The following is a 25,906-nucleotide window of genomic DNA, read 5'->3' as shown; positions in this document are numbered from 1 at the left end:
CGCAGCCGCCCCGCCGGGCCGTACGCAGGTGGCGCAGGGGAAGCGGCGCGCCGCGATTCCCGAAGCGGGTTACGCCAGCCGGCGGCCGGCGGGGGCGGGGCGCTCCGGAGGCGGCGTAAGGAGGCCCCCGCCGGCGGGGCCCCGCCTCAGCCGCGGCGGGGGAGCAGGAGGAGCGGAGCGGGGCGATGTGGCAGCGCTCGGTGTGCGTGGGCCTGCTGGCCCTGGCGCTGGGCTACCTGTGCGTGCTGGGCCCCGAGCTGCCCCCCGCGGCCCTGCGGCAGCTCTCGGCCTCGCTGCTGGGGACGCTGCGCCGCGCCCGCTCGCTGGAGGCGCGCACGGTGGCGGCCTGGCAGGCGGCCATTGTCCGCCCCGCGCGCGGCTGGGCGCGCGTCGCCGTCGGGTAGGTGCGGGAGCGCGCGGGGAGCGCCCCCTGGCGGCGGGGCGGGACGGGCATCCCCAGATCCCGGTGTGAGGATGTCCATGGATGCGTGTGGGGATGGATCTGTGTGTGCGGATGGATGTGTCGGGGCCGCTGCACGGGTAGGGATGTGCCTGGGGTGTACTGCCCCACTCAGGTGAGACCCCACCTGCAGTGCTGCCTGCAGCTCTGGGGTCCAGCAGCAGAAGGATGTGGAGCTGTTGGAGTGAGTCCAGAGGAGGTCACGGAGATGATTCGAGGGCTGGAGCCCCCCTGCCCTGGAGCCAGGCTGGGAGAGCTGGGGGTGTTCACCTGGAGAAGAGAAGGCTCCAGGAGACCTTAGAGCCCCTTCCAGAGCCTAAAGGGGCTCCAGGAGAGCTGGAGAGGGACTTTGGACAAGGGCCTGGAGGGACAGAACAAGGGGGAATGGCTTCCCACTGCCACAGGGCAGGGTTAGATGGGATACTGGGAAGGAATTGTTGGGTGTGAGGGTGGTGAGGCCCTGTCCCAGGTTGGCCAGAGAAGCTGTGGCTGCCCCATCCCTGCAAGTGTTGAAGGTCAGGTTGGATGGGTCTTGGAGCAACCTGGGCTAGTGGAAGGTGTCCCTGCCCATGGCAGGGGGTGGAACCAGAGGATCTTCAAGGACACCTTCCAATCCAAACCATTCCATGATTTCCTCAAGAGTGCAGCTCCTCCCCACAGCACTGCTCCATCGGACCTCAGCTGAGGGGAGGAATGACCCAGAACACTCCTGTGCTGGTGATTTCAGGGTGCTCTGGGGTTCAGGCCCTGTTGGCAGCCTGTCTCCAGAGACCTTGTCCCCTGTAAAACAAACTTACATCCAGAGTCTGAGGGACTTGGAGCTCCTGGCCATCCAGTTCAGGCTGGCAATAAATAAGTACCAGAGACAAGTTGATAAAGTGGAGAAGGGAGCAGAGAGAGGAGAAGGCAGTGGATGTTGAAGGCACCTGTGCATGCCCAGGGAAATCCAACATTCTTCTTTTTAAAGTGGAAAGAAAACAAGGGGAAAATTCAGGAATATCACATTGACCTCAAATGCTGGTTTTAAGACTGACCATTAATCTGGACATTATATGGAGCACTTCACTCACTTCCTCTTAAATATAAAGACTGGCAGGATAACTTGACTGGAAGATTCGGCCTTCAGGTGTTGGAAGGAGTTATCCACCCCCGTGGCTGTGGAGCTGTGTGCTGGCAGAGGAAAGTGACTTGGTTTCATCCCCTTGGATCTTTAACGATTCATTAAAACATAAAATTGGGGCTAAAAGGCTGCTTGAGCTTATCATTTCTTTTCCGTGCTGTGCGAGGGCATTTCTCTCTCCTCAGTGCAGGAGATGATGCACATCCAGAGGATTTCTGGGCTGGTTACCTCGTGGACTGGAAAGCCTCAGGGCTTTTCATGTCCTTTATTTTGTGAGAGGCAGCTTTCACGTGTTGTGGCCCTTGAGAGGTCCCTGCCAAGGAGGAAAGCTGGATTCTGGGCACTCCACACTGACACGGAGCAGGAACTGGCTTTGGGGAGCAGGAACTGGCCTTGGGAGCATAGTGGGAGACACAGAGAAAGTCAGAGATCCTGCAAAAGTTTTATAGATGGTTTGGATCCCTGTCAGGGGAGTGTGGGGCAGAGGAACAGAAATGGCACTTGAGAGCAGGTCCACAAGATGCTTAAATAATTGCTGGTATCGTCTCAGGAAATATTTGGTATGTGTTGGTATCTCTCTGAAACCACAGGGTGAAACAAGGGCAAGTGTTCACAAATTGTCTTCCTGGAGGTCTGGTTCCAGGCAGAACTTTCCTGTTCTCTGGTTTGAACTAGGCTGTGATTAAATTGATGTAATTGATAAGGAAATAGGGACTGGAAGTTAGACAGGTTTTTCATAAAGCCTGGACCTGCTGAAATGGTTCTTATCCCTCCCTAACTGTTGCAGGATTTTTCTCCTGCTTTCACTGCATGCTATTTCTGGAAGTTAGGGATCGTCCTTTAGAAATTGCAGTTTTCAAATATTTCAACTGACAAATCGCTCTCTTGACTTCTTATAAACAGAACCAGCCTGTGTGGGGAGTTGGTGTGTGGGTTTGGGTATTATTAGGAGCAGCTGAAACTCAAGAGGCTGATCTAGCAGGCTTAAATACTTTCTATTTTGTTTTTAACAGTTTTGAATCGCGTGCACATTTTAAACCCAAAAGATATATGTTTTTAAAAGCTTCTAAGAATTAAAAATTAATTATTTGATTATTGTGCCCGTTCTTTTTTTGAGTGAGTCTAAGGCAGCAAATGAAGCAAACCTGTATTGTAACATACTCAGCCACCTTCCTTGTTTTAATTCAGCAGAAAGGTAGAAATCCCCCTCTCCTCTGCAGTGCAATAAAGGCAAGTCAAAGGGAGAAGACTTTAGGAGAGAATTTGAGGGAATTCCTGTGCCTTTGTGAGGGTTTTTTTTCCATTTGGTTGGTTGTTCTCCCCCTGAACAGCCATCACTGCCTGGGGCATGATCTCACTGTATTGTCTCACAGGTTTAAGACAGAGGCAGAGTATTCCCAGTTGGAAGGGACCCACAGGGATCATTGAGTCCAACTCTTAAATGAATGGTCTCCACAGGGATCAAACCCATGACCTTGGCATTATCACCACGATGCTCTGACCAGCCGAGCTAATCTCAGTTCCCTCGGATCCATGTGGTTTTCCCAGGACGCCTTTTCCTTGTCTCTTCCAGCGTCAACGCCTGTGTGGACGTGGTCCTGTCCGGCGTGAAGCTGCTGGAGGCGCTGGGTCTGGAACCCAGGGATGGGAAGAACCACGCGGTGCTGAGCTCCGGGCAGGACCTGGGGGAGGCCTTCACCCACTTCATGGAGCGAGGGGCGGCCGCCGAGCGGTTCTTCAGCGACGCCGCGGCGTTCCGGGACATCGCACGGACGGCCTCGGAGCACCCTGCGGCACAGGTGGGGCTGCACCCAGCACAGGCCTGGGGAGGCGTGGTTCTTACCTGCTGATCACCACTGACTTCCATTTTCCCTCTAGTGAGAGAGCAAATCCTTTAGGAAGGGAACTTGTGGTGTAGCTTGAGTGTGTGAATGATTTTCCACAGGATTCTGCCCCCGCTGCAAACAGGAGGGCTTTAAATTGTCTCTCCCCTGCTGACGTTCCCAAAATGAAATGTCAAAGATGCCTCTTTAAGAATATTGTTATAGGGGAGCCAGGTGGGGCTGAGGCTGTAAAAGTCACTCTAACACCTTGGAATGAGGCAGGGAGCAAGGAATCACCTGATTTTTCAGCTGGATCCTTCCACGGCCTGTTTTCTGTCAGAGAATCTCAGAATGGTTTGGGCTGGAAGGGACCTTGAAGCCCACCTGGTTCCACCTCTTGCCATGGGCAGGGACACCTTCCACTATCCCAGGTTGCTCCAAGACCCGTCCAACCTGGCTTTCAACACTTCCAGGGATGGGGCAGCCACAGCTTCTCTGGACAACCTGGGACAGGGCCTCACCACCCTCACACCCAACAATTCCTTCCCAATATCCCATCTAACCCTGCCCTGTGGCAGTGGGAAGCCATTCCTCCTTGTCCTGTCCCTCCAGGCCCTTGTCCAAAGTCCCTCTCCAGCTGCCTTGGAGCCCCTTTAGGCTCTGGAATGGGCTCTAAGGTTTCCCTGGAACCTTCTCCAGGTGAACACCCCCAGCTCTCCCAGCCTGTCTCCAGAGCTGAGGGGCTCCAGCCCTTGGAGCAGCTCCGTGGCCTCCTCTGAGTGTCTGTGACCCTCATGACAATCCACATTCATTGGTTTCAAAGCTCACATCAGTTTTCTCACTGGGAAGTTTGACCTTTCTTACCTGAAGAAAGGTAGGAAGGTTCCTCTCACTCCACATGGGCACAGGGACCAGGATTCACCTCAACCTCAGACTGGAGGAAGAGCTGTTGCAGTTTTTAAACAGTTCCTTGGCAGCCTTGCTAAAAACCCACAGGTCACCCACTGCCACAGAGAAGTTGCACAGGAGTGAGGGCTGTTTATGTGCTGAATGAGTAGATTCCTTCAACACTGTTAATGTTATGAATTAATTGATTTCTGCGTGGCCATTACCTGAAGGCGAATATTTAGATTTAACAAAAAGAGAACGCTCAAGTTGTTGAGATTCTCACAGAGAACTGTAAAGTTGTTTTGCCTTCAGCCCCAGTAAGCTTTAGTAACTTGGCTACTGCTGGACTGTGTTCTAAAAACCCAGAATCTCCAGGCTGTGCTGAGGACTGAACATATATAAAGGTCCCACAGCAAGGGGACCCACACCCTGCTCTGTTTGTTTTACAGCTCTACGTGGGAGGAAACGCTGCTCTCATCGGGCAGAAGCTCGCGACAAATCCAGACCTGAAGGTACACACACACTCCAAAGATTTCATGCTGTTTGCTCATCTTCTTTAATTTGCTTGTCTCAAGCAAATTACTTCCCTGTAGATTTTTGGGATCTGGCAATTATTTCTTGGGTTGTGGTGGAACATATGGTTGGCCTTCCAAGTAGAAAACACAGCTGATTTTTAAAAATTGAATTATTAACTTCTTAAAAATTGTCTAGGTGATGCTTACATTTTGGCAAGGGACATGGCAGGGAAACCTTAGTTATTTTTTCCTGTTTTCTAGATTCTCCTTTGTGGCCCAGTTGGCCCCAGACTCCACGAACTGCTCGATGACAACGTGGTCGTGCCACCTGAATCCATGCAGGAAAGAGATGAATTCCATCTTATCTTGGAGTATCAAGCAGGTACCTTCCCAAAGGCAGAGTGTTGGATGTGAACCCCAGACATCACTGGGATTGGTGCACAGCCCTCATGGGTGTCATTCTAAAGCTGCACAAACACTAAAATGGTCCCTGAAAACACAAAGGGACCATTTAATGTGCAGGTGAAACCCAGAGTAACCCTCATGTAGTGCTGAAACAAATCTATGTGTTTTCTTGCTGCTGCTGGAGCACATCTAACTTGTGATCCCGCCCAGGAATACAACAGTTTCCACCTCCTTGCCTCTGTTTGCTCCACCCCAGGTGAGGAGTGGGGCCAAGTGAGAGCACCCACTGCCAACCGCTTCATCTTCTCCCATGACCTGTCCAACGGTGCCCTCAACATGCTGGAAGTGTTTGTGTCCAGCTTGGATGAATTCCAGCCAGACCTTGTGGTGCTTTCAGGACTTCACATGATGGAAGGGCAGAGCAAGGAGGCGCGACACAGACGGCTGATGGAGGTGAGATATTGGAACACCCGAGTCTCCCAGTTTTCCACTCCAGCAAGTGCTTCGAGGCAAGGCCTTGTTTGCCCAGGTTGGAAGGTGTTGGTGGGTTATGCCTTCAGCTCTCCCACGAATCCCAGTGTTGCCTGCTGAAAGGAGACTGGGAACTGCAGGAATGGCAAAAGTCTAGTTCTGTAACAGTGACTTTTCTTAGATTGAGTGGGTTGTCTAAGGAAGAAGAAGGGCTGGTTGCCTGGCTGGAGAGCACTGACCTGGTTGCTGGGCTTGTCTAGTGGCTAAATCACACCTTTTCTATCCCAGATACCGAGATTATCCAGGTTATAATCAACACTGGCATTCCTTAAGCAGCATCTATCTTACATCACCTGTTTTATAGCTGAGTTCTGATCCTGATGCAGGGCACTGGCCTTTTTTTGTGTTCTAGGATCAGCTGTTCTACAGTTCCTTCAGATTTATGAGGTTTTGGAATTAGTCCATTAGAAAGGTGCTGAGCTGGGTGCAGAGTAGGCTTAGATACAGTTTTCCTGCTCTGGAATTCTCAAAAACTAGCAGTTGTTTTTATTTCCTCCCTTAGCAGTACATCCACTGGTCAGACATCTCATTTGGAATTGTGTTTAAATCCATGCACAGGAAGATTATGTGTATTTCAAGTCCAAACCCTTTTCCTCCTTCTGTTTCTTAATAAGTACATGTTTTAGTGTTGTTTTTTCTATTTTCCTGTAGGCTGTGGCCTCCATCTCCGACATCCCTACTGACATTCCCATTCACCTGGAGCTGGCCAGTATGACTGATCAGGATTTTATGAGCAACATTATGCATCAGGTAAGGAAAATGAAAGGCTATGCTGGTTTTGTCAGGTTCAGTATCACAGTGCACACACTGGTATATGAGTATAGAAATGAAAACTTAAGATTAGGACTGTCTGTTCAAAGATTGAATCTAAGCTGAATTTAAATTTAAAAACCCCCTCAATTTCTTTGCAGAATTTCTTTCCTGCAGATCCTGGTGGTTCCTTTTTTATCCTGACACAGATCTGATTTCAGTGTTATGAGTGCTTCATCTGAAGTTGATGTTTTGTTACTCTTGTCAAAGCGTGCTTCTAGAAAACTAATTGCACCAATTGGAATGTTTCCTTGGCTGAGTAATTCTTGCCAACTTGAAGAAGTGCAGTGACTTTGGGCTGCATCCCTCTGGGAAACTGGGTGCTGAGCACACCAGGTTACTGTAAAACCCACATGCTGAAGGAGGAATCCCAAATCCTGCTGTCCCTGTGAAGGCAAACCCGTGGTTCCCGTGTTTCTGTTAGCAGGTCTTTCCCCTGGTGAACTCCATCGGGCTGAACGAGCAGGAGCTGCTGTTCCTCACCCAGGCTGCCTCCGGCCCCCACGCCTCCCTGGGCTCCTGGAGCGGGATTCCCGACGTGGGGGTGGTCAGCGACATCCTCTTCTGGATCCTGAAGGAGCACGGGAAGGCGGCGGAGCGGGCGTCCGACCTCACGCGGATCCACTTCCACACCCTGGCCTACCACATCCTGGCCACCGTGGACGGGCACTGGGGCAACCAGGCGGCGGCGGTGGCGGCCGGGGCCAGGGCCGCCGGCACCCAGGCCTGCGCCACCGACACCATCGACACCAGCAGGGTCCTGCTCAAGGCCCCCCGCGAGTTCCTCACCTCCCACACGGAGGCTCCCGCCAAGATCTCCCTGAACCCGGACGAGCCCGTGGTGCACTGGCACAGGGAAGGCATCTCGTTCCACTTCACCCCCGTGCTGGTGTGCAAGGACCCCGTGCGGACCGTGGGGCTGGGGGACGCCATCTCCGCCGAGGGACTGCTCTACTCCGAGGCCTATCCTCAGTAGGAAACCAGGAACTTCTCCTTCTCCAGCGCTGCACGGTGTCTGAGACCCGTGGATTGGGATTTGAGGCAGTGGTGGCATAGGAACAGAACCGGGGTGTGGTGTGTTTTCCGGGTGTAACTGAAAAAGAGCCAAAGAATAATTCCAGGTATAAACTGTCGGCACATTCCAGTCACTGGGCAGTGACTCGAACCCTTCTCGTGCGGGTGCAGATGTTTTAGTATTTAATGTGAAAACTGGCTTTGTCCTGAGCAGGGGGAGAGGGAGGCAAAGACCAAAATCCCTGGCTGGTGTAGGTTTGCTGTTTGTAGCTCAGAATGGATCTTGTCTGGTAATGCTGGGAAGTGCAGCAGGAGAATTCCCTGCCTGTGGATCCCAGGGAGAGCACAGCAGTGCCCGCCCTGCCTTGCCTCTGGTAAAGTCCAAATAAAAGGCTTGTGGCTCATCTCCTCCCAGCACACTGCAAACCTTCCCTTGCCTGGGGTGATGATGGAATTTTTGCCTGGTGAAATCACCTCTTGGTGTCCCCAGAGGGAGCCACGGTCCCAAAATGTGATGCAGACTGTACCTGCTGCAGGCTGTGCAGGTGATGCTGGGTGTCTGTGACTTAAAAGTGTTCAGCTGAGCCCCAGCAGCCTGTGCTTAGCTTTTGGGAAAGTGGGAGTGAAGACAGTCGGGGTTTTTATTTGGGGGACAGCTCTGCTTCCCTGCCAGGTGGCCCTCAAAGCGTTACCTTGTTTGCTGTACACTAAATACCTTCTCTGCTGACAGCTGCTGTGTTACAGAAACGCTCTCGAGTGCTGGAGACTCAATTTTGGTTGTTTGAGAATGGTTGTGCCAAATTCTTCAGTCTTCCTGCTCTCCATTCAGAAGGATTAATATATTAGGGAAGGTCCCTCTGGAAGCTCAGAAGCTGTAACAGCATTTTCCAGGTCAGACTGAAGCGAGAAGGCCTTTTTAGGGTTTGATGTTGGAGGTTTTTTGACTAGGTCACCAATAGTTTCTTTGCTCTGGCCTTTGAAATTAAAAAAGCAGAACCCTGTGTCCTTGTTAAATACTTCTGGTTTTTTTACCTGTTCACAGTCACACACCACGAACTGCAGAGCACCAGCCTGGGGTTTGTGTCTTTCCAGCGTGGTTTGTCTCTGGCCACTTCAGGAACTTCAGGTGTATCTGTGTAGCTCTCACAGCCATTTTTCAGACCTGGATTAAATGCCATCAGCATGTCTGGGCAAGCCTGTGCCTCACCAGAGTTTGTAGGAGGTTGTTTAAGGTCAGTCTTTGTGTCTGCATGGAGGGGAGGAGAGTCTGTCACTCAGGGTGGAGTGATCTGTCTCAGTAACGCTGTCATGCTGCTGTCAGGGATGTTCTCCTGTTGGAAAATCCATCCTGAATGCTCTGCAAGGATAAAAATTGGCAGCTGTTGTACTTGCACTGACTCAGCACACAATGCTGGCTGTCAGTGTGTGTTCAGCTTTCCCTCTGAGCAAAGTCTTCTGTGTTGTACAGAGCAGAAATACAGTCACTGCTGTGTTTTCCTGCAGCTCATCCCATCCTGAGCTTCCCTTGACTCTCAGCATTTTATCTTGGTGCAGGACCTTCTCAAGACTGGAAGTATTTCTATCCAGATTATTATTTTTATTATTATTATGGATAAACTGTAGCACAGGACTCTGAGTTCTGGTTTAGTCTTCCTAAATTAAAAATTAATTAAAAAACCTCTCAGCTGTCTGAGAGGTCCCAGGCCATTAGCAAGGTCATTTTTCAGCCTCTCACAGGGCCACCAAAGGCCATGGATCTGCCAGCTGGAGAACTGAGCCTTCCTGGGTCCCACTTTCCTGACACTGGGCCAAGCTGTGGATTCTCAAGTTGGAAACGAAACAAAACTAAACACACACAAGCTGTCACCAGCAATGGCCCTGCTGCTGTATTTCACTTTTCTCTTCCAAAAACACTTCCAGGGATGTGAGGCTGATTGGACTGGCATTCCCTATGGCCACTTAAAACCACGGGACTGCACTTACAGACCTTGTCCAAGGGCAAAGTTGTGCTTGTATTGAACAGGAATGTGACAGGCCTAAAGTATCTCTTTTTTTAAGCTAGTTTGAATAAATAATTGGTGTAAACAGTTATAAAAAAGGAGTTTATTGCTTAGAAATCACCTGGGCCTTAAAGCTAAACTCTAATTATTGTTAACTCCTCCTTCCTGCTGTTCCTGTTCTTTCTCACCAGGTTACATTTCTCCCGTGGGTGCCCTGGCAATACCTGGCACTGTGAGTCACATCTCAAATGCAGCAGCTCCTGATGGCCAGGCTGCTGCTCCATCCAGATGTGCTTTATCAGGCACACAGAGCTCACCTGCTACCAAATGCACTTCCCAAGGATAATCCTTAAGCAGCTGTGCTGGTGGGATCCAGGACTCAGTTCTGAAACAATCTATATGATAATAAATGTGAATTGGATGGAGGGGCCCAGCAGCCTTCACTCCATGTTTCACATGCTGTGAACATGATGTGCTTAACTTCCCTGTGCCTTCCCAAGGGAATGACAGGCAGGGTGGCAGAGCTCCTGAAATCCTTCCCCTGCCTGTGCAGTCTCACACTCCTGCACAGCCTCAGTAGTGACAGCACAGAAAAGCTGCTCTAAAAGCTGCAAAAATACCAAAGCTTCAAACCCAGGCTTGAAGTGACTCTGCCCTTGATCCTCTCTGTCTCTACAAATTGTGTTTGTTCTCCTGTGTTACTTATACCTGGAAATCCACAGTGCTGCAGGACTCAAACCTCTGCCAACCTCACACTCCCGAACAAGGGTTTCCACTGGAAATGTTTTTTCACACACATTTTGCTGGAGGTGCAGCAGCTGAGCTCAGCATTGGGACATCTCCCCATGACAAAACCTGTGCACTTGGGTATTTCCCTCTGTGTCCCTGCAGCTGCTGCAGCCACCTTGGTTTGGGTTGTTTTGTCTTATCCAGGATCCAGAATGAGCATTGTTCCCATCTTTTCTGTGCCTGTCCCTTCCTGAAGGTCAGGTGGTGGATTATTTGAGAGGTGTGAATCACAGGAGGCTGGCAGAGTCCCAAAGGACACGTTCCTTCACTGTGCCCTTGGTGCTCTCCATGGAAAAACCAGTCCCAAATCTGCCTCTTCCCAGTTTAAAGGCTCTTTACAGTTTTTTTTCTCCTCTCCAGGAGAGTTTCACAGCGTTGCTAAGGAATTACTTGATTTTCTGTTTTTACTTCTGTGTTTCCTGGTTATCTCCTGTTGGGATATGTGAGATCCAGTTATGTTTGCTCTTCCCTCCCAAATTCCTTTTTACAGAACTGGTGCTGAAAAGTTCTTCCTGAGCCTTTAGCAAAGACCTCAGCAGCTGCTCTGACCCGTGTTAGATGTTGCCTTAGAGCTCAGCTCCACTCCTCAGCCACTGGAATCCAAAGCTTGGACAGCAGCAGAGCACTAGATCCACTCCAAAACCCCATGGAAAACCCTCAGCACTTGTGCTTGGCTTTTTTTTTCACTATTTATTCTGTAAGGATATGCTGAGTTATCAGGAATTATGTGCCACAGGTGACCTTTCCAGCCACATCCTGAGAAAAGAGTTGAGTAGTGGGACAGTTTTGTGAGAGTGGTACAACAGAACTCGATTTCCAGTTACCCTAAAAGTTGTTTTGGGCTCTTTTTGGCACTTGCAGCTTAGGTAAGTTAGGGAGATAAGCTCAGGAAAGCTGAGGGTTGTGAGTGAGTGACCAGCTAAAGTGTCTCTGTGCTAATATTTGGGTGCTGCGTCATATGTTCAGAGCAGCTCCTGTCACACAATGTGCTGCCTTGCTATTCCTGGGCTAAGGAAACTCACCAACTTTTAGGGAAAAGAGGAGGGAAAACAAAAATACTGGGTCTGATTAAAGTCTGCAGTGAAACTTGGATCTCAGAGCCAGGAATGCTGGTCCTGTCTGCCCAGAGACGTCAGATGAAGTTCTCCTCCATAACAGATGGAGCAGTTCCTTGTGTAATCTCTCAGGTGGATCCAGGCTGAATTCTCAGGGAGTTTCTGATCCAGACTGGTGGGAGGATGTTCCCTCAGCAAAGGGAATGTGCAGGTTGGAATGGCACACGTGGCCGTTCCCGTCTGTGCCGGGAGCTCGGGAAGGCGTCTGTTCCCAAAGAGCCCGGGATCAGCCTCTGCTGAGCAGATCTCATGGCAGCTGAGGAACACAAATCCTGGCAGGAATTGTGAAATGCAAGTGGGGGCAATGAAAAAAAATACCCAGAAAACCTCCCCCCGTGAATTTCTCAGGAAAGCTGCTCCTCACTGCAGCCTGGGCAAAACTGGGTTCAGAGCTCACCTGGATCTTCCATTAAAAACATGGATTTTTTTTGGAGCAGTTTGGTTTGAGAGAGTGGTAAAGCTTTCCTTGTAGCAGAACTGGACTTTATCTTATAGAAAAGTCTTGGCAGATGAAGTACTTGTTGCAACATGTGCTCCTTTCGAGCACATTTATGTGTGGAGCTTATTATTTTAGTCAAGGTTTACTTCACTGAGCACTGCTCCCTGTCTGTCTCTGTAGAGGAGGTTTTGCCAACTGAAACCCACTTCCCAACGGGGAAATCTAAATTTTTAACATCTTAAAGACCCCTGTGTCCACCTGGCTCAGGCACAACTGAGCAAACATGTACAGGAGCATGGCAGGTATCCACTAATCCTGCCTGTGCCATAAATCAGCATCCAGTTGTCTCAGGGACCTCAAAACCAGATTTTTTGGGTTGAACATACGTTGCTGGATGAATAAATTATTACTCTTGGCTGAAACAAGGTCTTGCTGCCCAGGCATTTATGTTTGAGTGTCTTCTAGTTTGTTTTCTGTGCAGAAGCCAAGCTGCAGAGAACCCTGTGAGCTCTGTGATTTACCCGGGCTCATCAAAGATGTTTTCCTAAAAAGGGCAAGAAAAGTCCTAAAGCAGATGGTTTCTACTTCCCTAGAAATTAAGCTCATTATTGGTTTTCCATCTTAAAATTTCCATTATGGGGGGAAAAGAGAAGATTAGAATTATGGCTGATGCCAGAAACAGGTTTTGGAGCATAAGGTGTGATTTCCAAAATCCCTAAATGCCTCAATGCAGTCCTGCTGAAGAGTCCCTTGCTTCATTCCAGCCAAATGAACAGTCCAGCCTCATTATCATTAGCACAAAAAAGCTCTCCAGAAAGATCCTAGGAATTTAATGTGTGCAAATGCCATCATCACCAGAGCCAGGGGAGGAGAGGGGGCAGGACGAGGAATTGCAGTTCTGTTTATTATCCAACTGGAATTACATATTTAAAAATGCTTCCCAGGAAGTAGGAAGGTGCTACTGCTTTGTTTCACAGAAGGAGAATTGGTTCATTATCTGTGTAACCTCTTCACCAAAATACATATTTAAAATAAATCCCTTCACAGATACCTTCAAATGCTGTATGTGCTCCCTGTGTGACATTTACCCTATCAAAGCATCCTAGGACAAAAATTTGTCTTGAACTCAAGTTTTGGGGCTGAAATAAAGAATTCCCAGCCCCTGCCCACCCCTGCTCTGCAATCCTGACCTTTTCCTCCCAGGCACTCTGTTACACTGCAGGAACTCCCAGTGTAAGAAGTTTAATGTGAATAAAAATGTCTGCACTGTACCTGATTTACCTGCTCTCGGTCTGGTTTGTTTCAATTTGCCAGCACTCCACAAAAAATCCTGTTTTCTTCAACTCCTGGCAGGATGGAACCCTTACAGGAGGGAATCCTTCCAGGAATGCTGCCCTGGAGCTGTACTGACAGAAAAACCCAGCAGAGAGAACAGCTGGGGGGAGAAACAGCCACATTTAAGATCAGCAGTTTGGGCCATCAAAACAGAGGGGAAAGTGAGGGTTCTTACTCTGGTGTTCTCCAGGGAGCAGGAGAGCATTTCAGTTCCTGGCTGGGCCCTAAAGATGCATTAATGTCATTCTGGGTCACAGCAGCAAACACAAAGCACAGCTGAAGGCTGGGGATGGACCCAGAGCCCTGCTGGTGCTGCTTTTACACTGTTGCCTCAGAGAAGTTTCCATTCCTAACCTTCCTCTCCTGGACTGTTCATTATGGAGGGATACAATCCAACAGAGCAGAACTAAAAGCAGGAAATACATTTTCAAACAGCTGGGGAGCTCAAGCAGCAAACAAAGAGCCCTGAAGGTTCAGTTTGCTGGTTCTTTGTGGAAAATCAGCTGCTCACCAGTTCAGCCACTGATTCCAAGTCACTACTGCTGGCTTTGCTAAACATACTGGATGCCTCGGGATCCTTCTAGAGGGCTCACACCCAACCTGTGGGGAGCTGGATCCCCATCCTGCAGCCTCTTGCAGTGACCACACGAAGAGTAGCTACACATCAACCTCTTCTGATCACTGCAACGACTCGGGACAGAGCCCACGTGCTAAAAATCACTGACAAAACAGCTGCATCCAGACTAACTGACAGGGGGGTGAAGCCCAGCGGGGCAGGGAGGAGCAGGTCCGTCTCCCAAGTCCCAGGCAGCTCTGGAGGTGCCCAGAGCCCGTCCTACTCCACTGCCTGCTGGCTCCTGTGCTCCTCCTTCCCCTGCTCCGCGTCCCCTGTGGGTGCCGAGCTCTCCTCGGGGCTCGTTTCCGAGTCCTGTTCTGGTTCCAGAGGCAGGGAGGGAGGCTTTGCTGGCAGAGCTGCTGTTCCAGCACCTGGGGAGAGGACACAGCTGGAGTTACTCTACAGCTACACATGTTGTGTCTGTTCTTTTTGCCCTTCCCATCAGCACAGAGATGCAGAACAATCACAGCTATTAACTTCTCTCTGATTCCTTCTGCCCAGCATTAGGTTATTGATAAGGAGTTATCCAGCCAGAGATCTGACAGCCCAAAGTCCTGCTGAAAGGAAGCTCAGGTATAGGATCTCACTCAGCTGTGAGAAGTCAGTACAAACTTAGGAATTAATTTATGCTTTGGAAGGGAAAACAGTTCTCAAAATCACAGAATCCCAGACTGGTTTGGGTTGGAGAGACCTTAAAGCTCATCTCATTCCCCCCCTGCCATGGGCAGGGACACCTTCCACTATCCCAGGTTGCTCCAAGCCCCATCCATCCTGGCCTTCAACACCTCCAGGGATGGGGCAGCCACAGCTTCTCTGGCCAACCTGTGTCAGGGCCTCCCCACCATCAAGGAAGTGCCACTTTCAGTTCCACTGAAGCTGGTTTATGCTCAAACCAAAGTATTGTCTTCAGTTCACAGCTTTTGCAAATTTGGGGAGAGCTTCCAGGCAGTTAAAGTAGCTACATACAGAATTAAATCAAAACAGGACAGAAGTGGTTTCTACATTTAAATTTAGGCTGACAACTGCTATTATGAACCAGCTCCCTTTTCTGATAAGGACAATAAAGTCCTTCAGGTAAACCTTAAACTCCTGGAGTGTTTTACTTTTCAGATTTTCTGGCTAAGTCTTCCCTGCATGGTAAGTTAAATCCATGCGTGAGAAATGGAACAGGTCCTTAGGGATGCCAAAGAAAGAGTCCTGGATTACACAACCTCTCTCCTGGTTCAGTCTCCAGGCAATGAGACCAAGAGTGACAGAAAATCACCAGGCTGAGCAGCATCTCTAGCACATTCCTCCTGGGAAGCTGAGGGCTGAGAGGTCAGGCGGGGAATGGTGGCTCAGGAGATGCTCCTACGCAGCCCCAGCACGTGCAGCCATTGGAATAAGGCTCACACCACCTCCTGAGCAACGCTCAGTCCTGTGGCCCACACTTAACCCAGCAACATCTGCAAGGCAGGGCCTGGCTGGGCAGCTTGGGAGCAATCCAGCTGCAGTTACTGTTGTAGAAGAAGTGATCAAGTGCTTTGGAAAATTGTCCATCCTTTCCCTCCTCTCTGCCAGCCTGCCTGTGCACATCAGCTCCTGGGCTCTTCCAAAGGAAGGCAGGAGGTCTGGTTGCTCAAACCACCTCCTTTCCAGAGCAAATCTCAATCTCATGCTAATGGAGTCTTCCCTTTGTGGCTCAGACAGGAAGGGAAATTTTGCTGGCTTCCCACATCCCTGCAGAAGCAGGAGAGTGTAATGCACCACAGAGAGCATCTTCCTTAACTCAGAAATCTGGGGAAGTTATCACCAAATAGCGACCTTACTGCTGTGTAGGCAAGTCAGTCCCTTCCTGCACACGTGCTGTAACTGCACTCCCACAGCTCCGCTGGATGGAGAAGCAGAGGAGACTCACCTGAGGGAAGCTGCATGGTTTTCCCATACCCTGCAGCAGAGGACATGGCCTGACCCAGGGCCTGGTTGGAGCCCAGAGGCTGCTGAGAGCTGGAGGATTTCCCTGACACAGCAGCTCTCTGCTTGGATTTGGACTCTTTAGAAGGCTTAGTCCAGACCAGGCTCTCCCCGACCTGCAGGGCAGCTCCCATCTTCTGGGCCACCTCCACCATCTGTTCAAGAAGCACAAAGAGAAGAGCACTGTGAGCAGAAACCCTTCAGACAACAATAAAGTCAACATCTCCACAAAAAACCCTGAAAAATGAGAGCTGTGCAGAGCTGGCTCCGGCCTCGGTGCTCGGGGGAAACATCTCCGTTAATTCATTCCCTTAATTAAGAGGGAATCTTGTCTTGCTGGGTATTGATTGAAGAACTGAGCTTCAAAGAGCAGCAGCAAAGCGAGCAGCTCTCAGCAGGCGCCTGCTCCGCTCAGAACACCTCATGAGCAGAATTTCTTCCTAACAACTGGACTCAAAGTCAAATCTCCTGATGTGTTGCCAGCCCTGGCGTGGTTCCCGAGCCCCTGCCCCTGGGAAGGACGTACCTCGGGGTCGAAGTCGGGAGTGCCGCTCTCCTTGGCTGCGCTGACCCTCCTCTCCATCTCCTGGTACTGGCTCAGGGCCCCCTCCTTGTCACCCTGGTTGTAGAGCAGCACAGCGTAGTTCAGGTTGATCAGGGGGTTGCACCTGCAGCAGACACACACATTCCTCATGGGAACACTTGTCCTGGCTGGAATAAGGCTCAGGTGTGCCCCAGGAGCGGAGCTGGGACACCTCAGTGTCTGGCACTGGCAGAGGAGGGGCTGCAGAGCCAGAGTCCTCTGGGAACACAGTCGAGTCCCTCATGTTTGGTGACAGACACAGTCCCTCAGCTCAGCAAAGTCTCCCCGAGCAAATGATGACATAAATCCCTCCCTCAGGTGCCTCACCCTCTGAACAGCCAGTTCTGTGCCCTTGGGGACCATCCCAGGACTGTTTCCTGCCCTCCCAGCCCCTGGATCCTGGGACAGGTAGAGTAGTGACAGGAGCTTTCATCACACTGTGAAAGCTGATCTCTCCCCAGTTTCCCTCAGACTTTCCCAGCATTCCCAGTCTGCAGGAGAACAGCTTGGCACAGACAGGCAGTGGAACAGACTCCTGCTTTATTGGTTTTATTTTACAACCTAACCCGCTGCAGAACATGCTGTTTACATTGAATTTACATTTCAATTCCTCACCTCTCCTCTCTCCTTCCCCCAGTAAAGCACAGGCAATTGTAGGTACTATTACAGACAAGCAGTAGGAGATCCCTATTACAGAGGACCTGAAGAGGAGACTCACACCACCTAACATGGGTCCCTGCACACTCCTGCTTCCCTTCCCCAATGAAGATTTCACAAGCAGAACTGCTCCCTGTACCCTCATTTTCCACAGTATCCATTTTCTTCACTAGGATACATTCACCCCCAACAGCACCTTCCCACCTGGCCCAGCCAGGGTGGGTGGAGGACTCTGCCTGCCCCCGGTTCCCTGCAGGAGCCCACGGGAGTATCCCTGCACACGGGTCAGGCGGGGATGCTCCGTGCTCTGACAATCAATGTGAGCGAGGGACTGGTGCCCTCTCCTGGAGTGTGGCTGGGATAACTGGAGCCATCCATGGGCTGGGGGCCAAGGCAGAGGGACAATGCAGGAGGGAAGGATCCTGCTGGTACTGGGCAGTAAAGGAAGTGTCACCTGCAGGCCCTGACTCTCCATCCTGGGCGAGGTGACAGCGCTGCAGGGAACACTGTCAGACAAATCTGATTGCATTTATAGCCATGGCTTCTTCTTTAACTGGGAAACTGGAAGGCTGACCCCATCACAGAATAAACCCTCCTCCCTGTCCTTGCCATAACACTGAAGAGATCAGACAGTCCTGGAAACAGCCAGTTTTAAAATTAATTAAACCTTCAGGGGCTATTTCGCCACCTCTGAGAGCAGAGAAGCAACATGACAGTCAGAGAAAAATCAAGGGCTAAATAACCTCAGACAGGGCAGCTGTGAGCAGAACCAGGACTGAGAACACCTTTGCCAAAGGCTTTTCCAAGATGTTTTTCATTCTAGCCCCCAGCATGGCACCCAGGCTACTATAAAAGCATTCCTGGCGATGGAAACCAACCCCACACTCTGCATCCCAGCCAAACAGCTCCAGACATGCCAGCAAAGGAAGCCTGTGGGGACACAGATCCAGCTACACAATAACTGGTTAAAACACACAGGGTGTCGGCTGAACCAGCCTCACACAGCCTGGATATTCCGTGCAGCAGACCCAGCAGTTGGAATTCATTCTTGATTTGATGAGGGTTTATTTTCCTGGTCAGACCACGGAGCTGGAGCATCCCAGGAGTGCCAAATACTTGGGCAAAGCTGGAGAGGCAAATTTCTATTCCTTCTCTTTGAGCAAAGCACACAAGCCCATGACTAAGGAGTCTGAGCAATCTTTAAGGTCCTGTCCTGCCTTGCTGGGCATGGAAGGCTGACTGGGAATAAAATCCTGGAATGGTTTGGATTGGAAGGACCTTAAAGATCATCTCATTCCACACCCTGCCACATGCAGGGACACCTTCTCCCAGACCAGGTTGCTCCAAGCCCTGTCCAACCTGGCCTTGGACACTTCCAGTGATGGGGCAGCCACAGCTTCTCTGGGCAACCTGTGCCAGGGCCTCCCCACCCTCACAGGGAAGGATTTCTCCCTCATCTCTGATCTCTCACCACCTTGTGTGGCCCCTGCAGATGGAAGGTGCTCCTGGCACCGCTCTGTGCCCTGCACAGACTCTGGGCTCAGAGTGCTGGCTGCTCTAAGTATGCAAATACAGTGAACTGGGGACGGAGACAAAACTATTAATAAATCCGAAATAATTTTGATTTGCTGCCTGAAATGACAAAATACTGTGAGGTTCAGCTTCACATTTCTGAAACCAAATGCTCTGATTTTAAGACCCAGACTGCAAACATAGATATTGTTAACAAAAAGGAGCAGGAACTACCCTGCTCTTTTTTATTTGCTTTATACAAACTTCTTGCCCAGATTCTGCCAGCCAAAATCTTCCCTCTGCCCAATTCATAACAGGCTTTATCCCGAGCATCTCATTGCTCTGCACAGTGCTCAAACTTTAGGTTACAAAATATGTTTCCTTCTATTGAATCTGCTCCACTGTGTATAAATATTCACTGAAAGGAGGGCTGGAATCCAAAGTCATCACCACTGACTCACTAACCAAACAGCAAAACAAAAACCAGCTTTGGGCTGGTGTGAAATAAAATCTCCTTTCATTTTTCAGAGCTGAGTTGAATTAAAAAAAAAGTGGGTTTAACACTGTCACTTGCACAGGAACAAAAATGTCTCTCTCTACTGCAAACCATTTTGGGTCAAAGCAGAGCAAGAGGCAAAGGGCATCAGGTGCAGGGAGGCAAAGCCACATGAGCAAACAAGTGACAGCTCTGGTGAACACTTACTTGTCCAGGGCCACAGCTTGTTCATAGGAACACTTGGCATTCTCAATGTCTTCCAGGTTGGTCAGAGCAACTGCACCAAAGCAAAATACACAGGAGTTCACATTTCAAAAGGAGTTCATTTTTAGGGCAATGCTGAATGTCATTCAGTCATAAAATATGTGCCAGCAGGGTTGCCTGGACTGCTGCCAGGATTAACCCTGCTGATCACAGAATCATGGAATGGCCTGGGCTGGGAGGACCCTAAAGCCCATCTTATTCCACTCCCTGCCATGGGCAGGGTCACCTTCCACTAGACCACTTTGCTCCAAGCCCTGTCCAGCCTGGCCTTGGACACTTGCAGGGATGGGGCAGCCACAGCTGCTCTGGTCAACCTGTGCCAGGGCCCCACCACCCTCTGAGTGAATAATTTCTTCCTAATCTCTAATCTACACCTGCTCTCGATGTCACTTGTGACATGTTTGTCTCATTTCATCCCAAAAATGTCCAGTGCTGTAAATCCAGACCCACTCCTTAGGCAACCCAACCCCAAGCTCACAAACATAAAGTCTTTTTCAATGTTTAATCTGATCTGACTGCAATTCAGCCTTCCATTCACCCCAGAGAGAACAGCCTGGGGAAGAGCTTCTTAGTAAAGCCTTCATCCACTATTTCTTTACTTCAGCCCACACCTTCTGTGTCTGTAATGCTGCATCCCCTCAGCTGGATCCCTGCCGGAGCTGGACCATCACAAACCTGCCAGGAGCATGTAGAGCTCTCCCATCTTGGGCTGGAAGCTGATGGCAGCACTCAGGAAGTGGAAGGCTGAGGCATATTGCTGCATGGTGAGGTGCACCAGCCCCAGGTTGTACAGGATCTTCCAGTCAAAGGGAGCCAGGTAGTTTGCCCTCTTCAGGCAGCTGATAGCCTGCAAAAACAGGGATAAATGTGCTGTGACAGCCCGGCCAGAACAGACCTCCTGCCTCTGCACCACAGGAACCTTGTGCTTGCATGAAGCTTGACACAGATAGGAAAAAATGGAAAGATGATCCTTACTGCCACGTATTTCTTCTTGCCAAAGAAACACATCCCGATGTTGTTCCAGAGCGGGGGGCTCTCGGGAACGGCGCCGGCCACCACCTTGTACTTGGAGAGGGCAACGTCGAAGTCCCCATGGGCCTGCATCATGCTGCCAGCAGCCAGGGTGGCCTGGGGGACACCGAGGGACCAGGCACAGCAGAACAGCAAGAGGGCAAAATGATTAAACTAAAACCAGCTCAACAGCAACCACTGAACTTTTTCAGGGTTTTCTTCCAAGGGCTGCCCCGACCAACAGTGGGGAGCAGATGGGGACTCGGATCTCCCACCAGAGAGCAGAACACAGGGTGAAGAAGGAACCTGAGTCTGCTTCTCCCTGCACTACTTTGACCACAACTGTCTCAGAAATAAGAGAGCTTGCCCAGGGAAGCTGGAACACATCCCTGGAACTATTCAAGGCCAAGTTGGATGGGGCTTGGAGCAACCTGGGCTAGTGGAAGGTGCCCCTGCCCATGGCAGGGGGTGGAATTCACTGATCCTTAACCTCCCCTTAACCCAAACTAGTCTGGGATTCTATGATTCTATAAATATTGCAACATGATAAGTGTTTAGGGTATTTTTTGGGGTGACAGAAGTATTTCTTAGAGTCTGAGTCTCTGAGTCTATGGTTCTATGAAAAGAATCTATAGACTCTTTTTACCAAGCACTGATAGAAATAGTTCTGGTACAAGATAAGTGGGGAGTAAAACATACTCAAGCAAGACATAAGCAGCAAAGCTCTCCTAGTTCACACTGACTGGCTGATACTGCAAATTAGTGGGAATATGCATGGGGAAAAAAAAGGAAGTGAGTTCAACACACTATATTTAAACCACACCAGTTAAGTGCTTTATAGGATTTCACAGTGACAAGTAAAATTTGTAAGTGTAAAGGTGTTTTCACAATAACTCATGTTTGTCAACCACACATTGCAATACTCTGCACTGTCAACAGGGAAAAAAGGAGAGAAATGAAGTAACACCCCTAAAAAGGGAAACAGTTCCACAATCAGGAAGGAAACCTAGATGCCAAGATCAGCTTTCCAGGCCAGAGCCAAGGGAATATATACAGCAGCTGGAAGCACAGGCAGGGTTATCAGCAGTATCACTTGGATCTGTGCTCTGTCCTGAGGAGTCACAGGGACCCAGCACAGCTCTTGGGATTTTTGAAACAATGTCTAGAAGACTTTCCTTCCAAAGTAAATTCCACCTGGATTTGGTGCAACTTTAGATCAAAAACCAAAGGGATCAATCCCATATTCTGCCTCCTCCCCTTTCCTGATCTCCCCACACCCCCCAAACTCCCCACCCAGGGAAACATCAGTGAAATGTATTTCAGAAAAAGCTTTCTGGACATGATCCTTTCCAGGCTCTCCAGGTCCTGGATAGAGATGGCAGAGCTCTGATACTGGAATTAGCTTTAGGAGGTGAACCATCATCATTCCCACTCCTCACCTTGTAGTTGCCTGGGTCATAGGTAAGTGCATTTCCAAGGTGTTCAAAAGCCTTCTGGTAATCTCCAGTCTGGGAAAAGAAGTAAATACACATCAGAAATTCAAGAATAAGGGTGGCTAAGAAGGAGAACACGTGCTTTGTGAGCAGGAGAATTGCTGGTTCAGTTACATATTCAGGAAAGTGAATTTTACAGTGCTCCCATGGCACACACATGTTCCCGTTTGATAATTCACAGAACAGATTCTAAAAATTTATTTTGCTGGGCTGGATTCACTGTTCTGACCCAAGCAAAGGCTTCCAAATAGTTTGTGCTCTGACTTTTCCACACAAGAGTGAGCTCTGGGTCGATAGTTCTCTGCTCCCTTATCCCAGAAAAGAGGCTGTGAATTGCTACTCTGCATATCATGGATTCCCTCACCACGACTTCCTCATTCCCCAGGGCTCTTCTGTTCAGGTGAGAAAGACTTTCTTTGTCTTCCCTTGGACTGCAAGTGTTGGTGGGCCTGACTGTGGCCCTACATGAGCACATGACAGGTTAGAGTCACTGAAATCCTACGGATTGGAGCCAGATGAGCTGTAAGGTCCTTTCAAATCAAACCATCCTGTGATTCTGTTTTCAACTGATTTCACTTAAAGCCCATCCAGTTCCACCCCCTGCCACAGGCAGGGACACCTTCCACTAGCCCAGGTTGCTCCAAGCCCCATCCAACCTGGCCTTCAACACTTCCAGGGATCCAGGGGCAGCCACAGCTGCTCTGGGCAACCTGGGCCAGGGCCTCACCACCCTCACAGGGAAGAATTCCTTCCCAGTATCCCATCTAATCCTGCCCTCCAACAGTGGGAAGCCATTCCCCCTTGGCCTGTCCCTCCAGGCCCTTGTCCCAAGTCCCTCTCCAGCTCTCTTGGAGCCCCTTTAGGCTCTGGAAGGATCTCTAAGGTCTCCTGGAGCCTTCTCCAGGTGAACACCCCCAGCTCTCCCAACCTGGCTCCAGAGCAGAGGAGCTCCAGCCCTTGGATCAGCCCTGTGGCCTCCTCCTCCTTTCAGGCACTGCTGCCTGTTCTTTGCTTGTTCACTCTCTGGGAAGTTTACTTCTGGAACAATCCACTGGCCCTTCCCATCCATTTCCCAGACCCAGGGATAAGCACCTCTTTGTTATTCAAATCGATTCTGATTTTCCTCTGTGGTGCATTAACACTCACAATTTCATGGCTGCTTTTGTAGGATAACTTGCAAGACTCCTGCTCCAGGAACAAGGTAATGACTAGTCATGTTTTGTTATATTTGGAGGATTTATAACAGAATTAGGGCCGTTGCCAAACACAATTCCTGCTCTGGCTCTGGTCCAGGGAATCAACTTGCTTTTAGCAGCAACAAGAAGATAGAGAAAATCAAGCTCTGTCCTGTTAAACTCAGTCTTTAGAGAAACGTGTGCAAGTCACGGGGAGTTGGACAGAAATTAACTCTATAAAAAACCCAACATTGTTCTTTTGAAAATAATTAAGTTCATGCAATAGCTAACAGCCTTCAGTACCTGCAGGTACAATAAGCCCAGGGCTGTGAGGAGGTCTGTGTTTTCTGGAGAAAACCTGGAACACAAAAGCCAGAGGGTTGCATTTGCTTATCAGCCCTTCCAGAACAAGGTAAAAACAGAACGTGGAATTATGATGCTACATTACACTTGCACCACTCCAGGAAATTAATTTCACTGTTATTATTAAGCACAAATATCAGAACAATTGCCACCATGAGGACTTCCTTTGAACAACACAACGCCTCAGCTTCCCAGATGTCCTCTGGATATCAATGGGGAGGCAGCAAGGCTCTGTGGGATAGATCTGGACACGTAATAAGATAACGTGGGTTTGTTAAGCTGCAAAGTGAGTCTGCATCAGTGACCTGGAAATACAAAATGGGATTTTCCATCATCTCCCATAAACCACCCTGTAAATCCATCCATCCTAAGCCTCCCAGGCCACGTAGGACAGGCAGTGCTCAGCATTTCTGATGGATCCTACACACACTCCTCGTCAGACTTTTAATTCACCCTGTAAAAAGATTACAAATAAACAGGATGGAAACAACAACCAAACCCAAAAAGCCTCACCACAACAGAAGTCAGTTTTCAATTCCCTGCTGCCCAGACTTGGGAAATCTGATCTGCACACTCACATTGGCACCTCTAAACCTCAATCACAAATAAACTGCCTGTGCCTGGTGGTGCACAAACACAGAATAACAGATTATGGTGGAGCTGGAAACAGCAAGAAAAATATGAGAGGCAGATGAGAATAAAAAAAAAAAAAAGGAGAAAAAAAACAGGAGTGAGGAAGAAAGGAGGGCAAGGGAGCAATGGGATAAGATACATAAACCTGGTAAGGTGCTTAGCAAGGATTATTTACGTAATAAACATTTTAGATTAGTCCCAATGCCCACCCAACCCAACCCACTGTCAGAGAGCTGAAGGCAGACGTGTAGGGGAACACTGGGGTAGCTCCTCCAGTGGCTCCAGACATGCTCCTGCTTTTCCTTAGTGTTGGCTACATTTTAAAGCACTGGTAAATCAGCTGCTCAGGAACGTCCTAAAACAGGTACTGAGGAGCAGTGCTGGGGTGGGATAAACTCCCTGTGCCCCAACCCATTCCCAGTCTGCCCACTCACAGCTTCCAACCACAAACCACTCCGAGGGAAAGCAGCATGTGAGACCCAGCCAAGGATTTGGGACAGACAATCAGGGTTAGATCATTTTGGTAGATAAACCTCAGGGATTGATGAAGTCAGTTTTGGATCAGTTTGCTCCCAGGCACCTCCATCCGTTTGTTATTCCACTTTTTTGGCAGCCCTTCCAGCAGCTCCCTCCCTCCCTGCCACCACACTGTCAGCAGGAGCAGGACCACAGCTGAGAGCAGAGACAGCTGAAGAGCTTGGAAGTGCCAGCTTTGCTCAGAGACTCTATAATTACCATTAGCTTTTTAATCATGGCCTCAATTCAGATCTGGGACACCAATCAATTTTCTCCTGGCATAGGAGGGGAATGGGCAGATGGAATAAAGGATATTTCTTACTCTACGGCTTTCTTATAGACTTCAATGGCTTTATCCACCTCCCCCTCCAAGAGGTGGATTTTCCCCAGCATCATGTAAGTCAGGTCGTGTCTGTTGAGCTCCAGGGCATTGTTGAGCTGGTCTCGTGCCTAAAGACACAACCAGAGAGAACAACAAAAACTGGTGAGTGATTACAGAGCCCTCAGTGAAGCAGCAGCCCGAGAGCAACCCCCAGAGCCAGGGAAGAACAGCCAACCAACACCCCCTGAGACGCAGAACACAAAACCCAGCCCAGATAATTGTTGGAACAAGCTCTGCAGCAGCAGCCACGGGCTTTTAGGGGCAGGAAAAGGCAACAGGACGTGCTTTAAGCCAAGCAGGAGGCAATGGCCTCCCAGGGAGGAGAGGAGCAGGGATCTATTCCTGGATTTGAGCTTGTTTGGTTTGAGGGAAGCTCCGGATTTGTCAGGTGAACGGGTACTTTACAGCCTCTTCTTCCCTAAAATGCCTTTCCAGCAGTGAGCATGGACTGCCAAGTGAAAATCCCAGAGATGGGAGCAGGTCCCAGTTTGGAAGGTGTCAGTGCAGACAGCAAATCCCAAGTGTGAACCTATACTCCAGAGCTTTCTGCTTTACAGGGATGTCTCAAACAGGGAATGCTGCTGGGGTTTGGTGCAAGGGCCACAGCACTCCACCAGGAAGAGCAGCAGGGCCAAACTGGAAACAAAAAGGTTCTAAATGCTGATTTTTCCCTTCCAAACGGGATCAGAGGCAGCTCAGTGCTCACCCCCAGCACTCAGGGGATGGTTAAGTGAGGAGCATGCTCAGACTGGGAATATAACTCCATTTCAGCTTCCAAGAAGTCCTTTGTGAGCTGCAAAGCTAATGCAGTCAGTGCTGCCCACACTGCAGCTATGCTCTTCTGTGACTTCTGCCCCAGGCTCGGGGCAAAGGGAGCTTCAGACACAGGAGTGAACCCTTTTTCCATGGAGAAAAAAAGGTGCCTGTTGCCCCTCCAGCAAACCAAGCCCAAAACTGTTCCCTCTGTATCCTGCCAGACCCCAGGGGCAGCAGGTTTCCTTTGGGAAC

The 25,906-nt window shown here is 49.8% G+C and overlaps 2 protein-coding genes across 5 annotated transcripts in view; one reads left to right on the top strand and one right to left on the bottom strand.

Moving 5' to 3' along the window:
- Positions 1-154: 154 nt before the first annotated feature.
- On the top strand, positions 155-11,400 carry ADPGK (ADP dependent glucokinase). Of its 3 annotated transcripts, none has more exons than XM_027697908.1 (7): positions 155-400; positions 3,154-3,379; positions 4,741-4,803; positions 5,068-5,188; positions 5,468-5,664; positions 6,394-6,492; positions 6,980-11,400. In XM_027697908.1, the coding sequence occupies exons 1-7, from the start codon at positions 186-188 to the stop codon at positions 7,526-7,528; spliced, it is 1,470 nt and encodes a 489-aa protein (XP_027553709.1). In that variant the 5' UTR covers positions 155-185; the 3' UTR covers positions 7,529-11,400. The 3 variants fall into 3 exon arrangements, with proteins under 3 accessions (XP_027553709.1, XP_027553708.1, XP_027553710.1); XM_027697907.1 differs by having other exon boundaries at positions 6,977-11,400; XM_027697909.1 differs by lacking the exon at positions 155-400 and adding an exon at positions 511-575 and having other exon boundaries at positions 6,977-11,400.
- Positions 11,401-12,793: 1,393 nt separating this feature from the next.
- The window catches only part of BBS4 (Bardet-Biedl syndrome 4), a 35,779-nt gene continuing 22,666 nt past the window's right edge, over positions 12,794-25,906 (bottom strand). For both annotated transcript variants that reach the window (XM_027697905.1, XM_027697906.1), the window contains 9 exons: positions 24,839-24,966; positions 23,308-23,362; positions 21,776-21,844; positions 20,301-20,453; positions 20,001-20,172; positions 19,269-19,338; positions 16,340-16,481; positions 15,758-15,968; positions 12,794-14,231 (listed from right to left, as the gene is read on the bottom strand). In XM_027697905.1, the coding sequence (XP_027553706.1) occupies positions 14,080-14,231; positions 15,758-15,968; positions 16,340-16,481; positions 19,269-19,338; positions 20,001-20,172; positions 20,301-20,453; positions 21,776-21,844; positions 23,308-23,362; positions 24,839-24,966 (1,152 nt within the window). In that variant the 3' untranslated portion in view covers positions 12,794-14,079. The remainder of the gene's footprint in view (positions 14,232-15,757; positions 15,969-16,339; positions 16,482-19,268; positions 19,339-20,000; positions 20,173-20,300; positions 20,454-21,775; positions 21,845-23,307; positions 23,363-24,838; positions 24,967-25,906) is intronic.

The sequence above is a fragment of the Neopelma chrysocephalum genome, unplaced genomic scaffold (genome assembly GCF_003984885.1).
Source record: "Neopelma chrysocephalum unplaced genomic scaffold, ASM398488v2 Primary Assembly neopelma1_124, whole genome shotgun sequence".
In the NCBI taxonomy this organism is placed as follows: Eukaryota; Metazoa; Chordata; class Aves; order Passeriformes; family Pipridae; genus Neopelma; species Neopelma chrysocephalum.
Note: the sequence above shows the minus strand (reverse complement) of the source record. Positions and strands in the feature narration are given on the sequence as shown.

What these genes read in the sequence shown, in the direction of transcription:
- ADPGK (XM_027697907.1), top strand. Translation starts at nt 186, where the DNA reads ATGTGGCAGCGCTCGGTGTGCGTGGGCCTGCTGGCCCTGGCGCTGGGC. An exon ending in CGACAAATCCAGACCTGAAG is followed by an intron (nt 4,804 to 5,067) that starts GTACACACACAC and finishes CCTGTTTTCTAG; the next exon opens with ATTCTCCTTTGTGGCCCAGT. An exon ending in TATCTTGGAGTATCAAGCAG is followed by an intron (nt 5,189 to 5,467) that starts GTACCTTCCCAA and finishes GCTCCACCCCAG; the next exon opens with GTGAGGAGTGGGGCCAAGTG.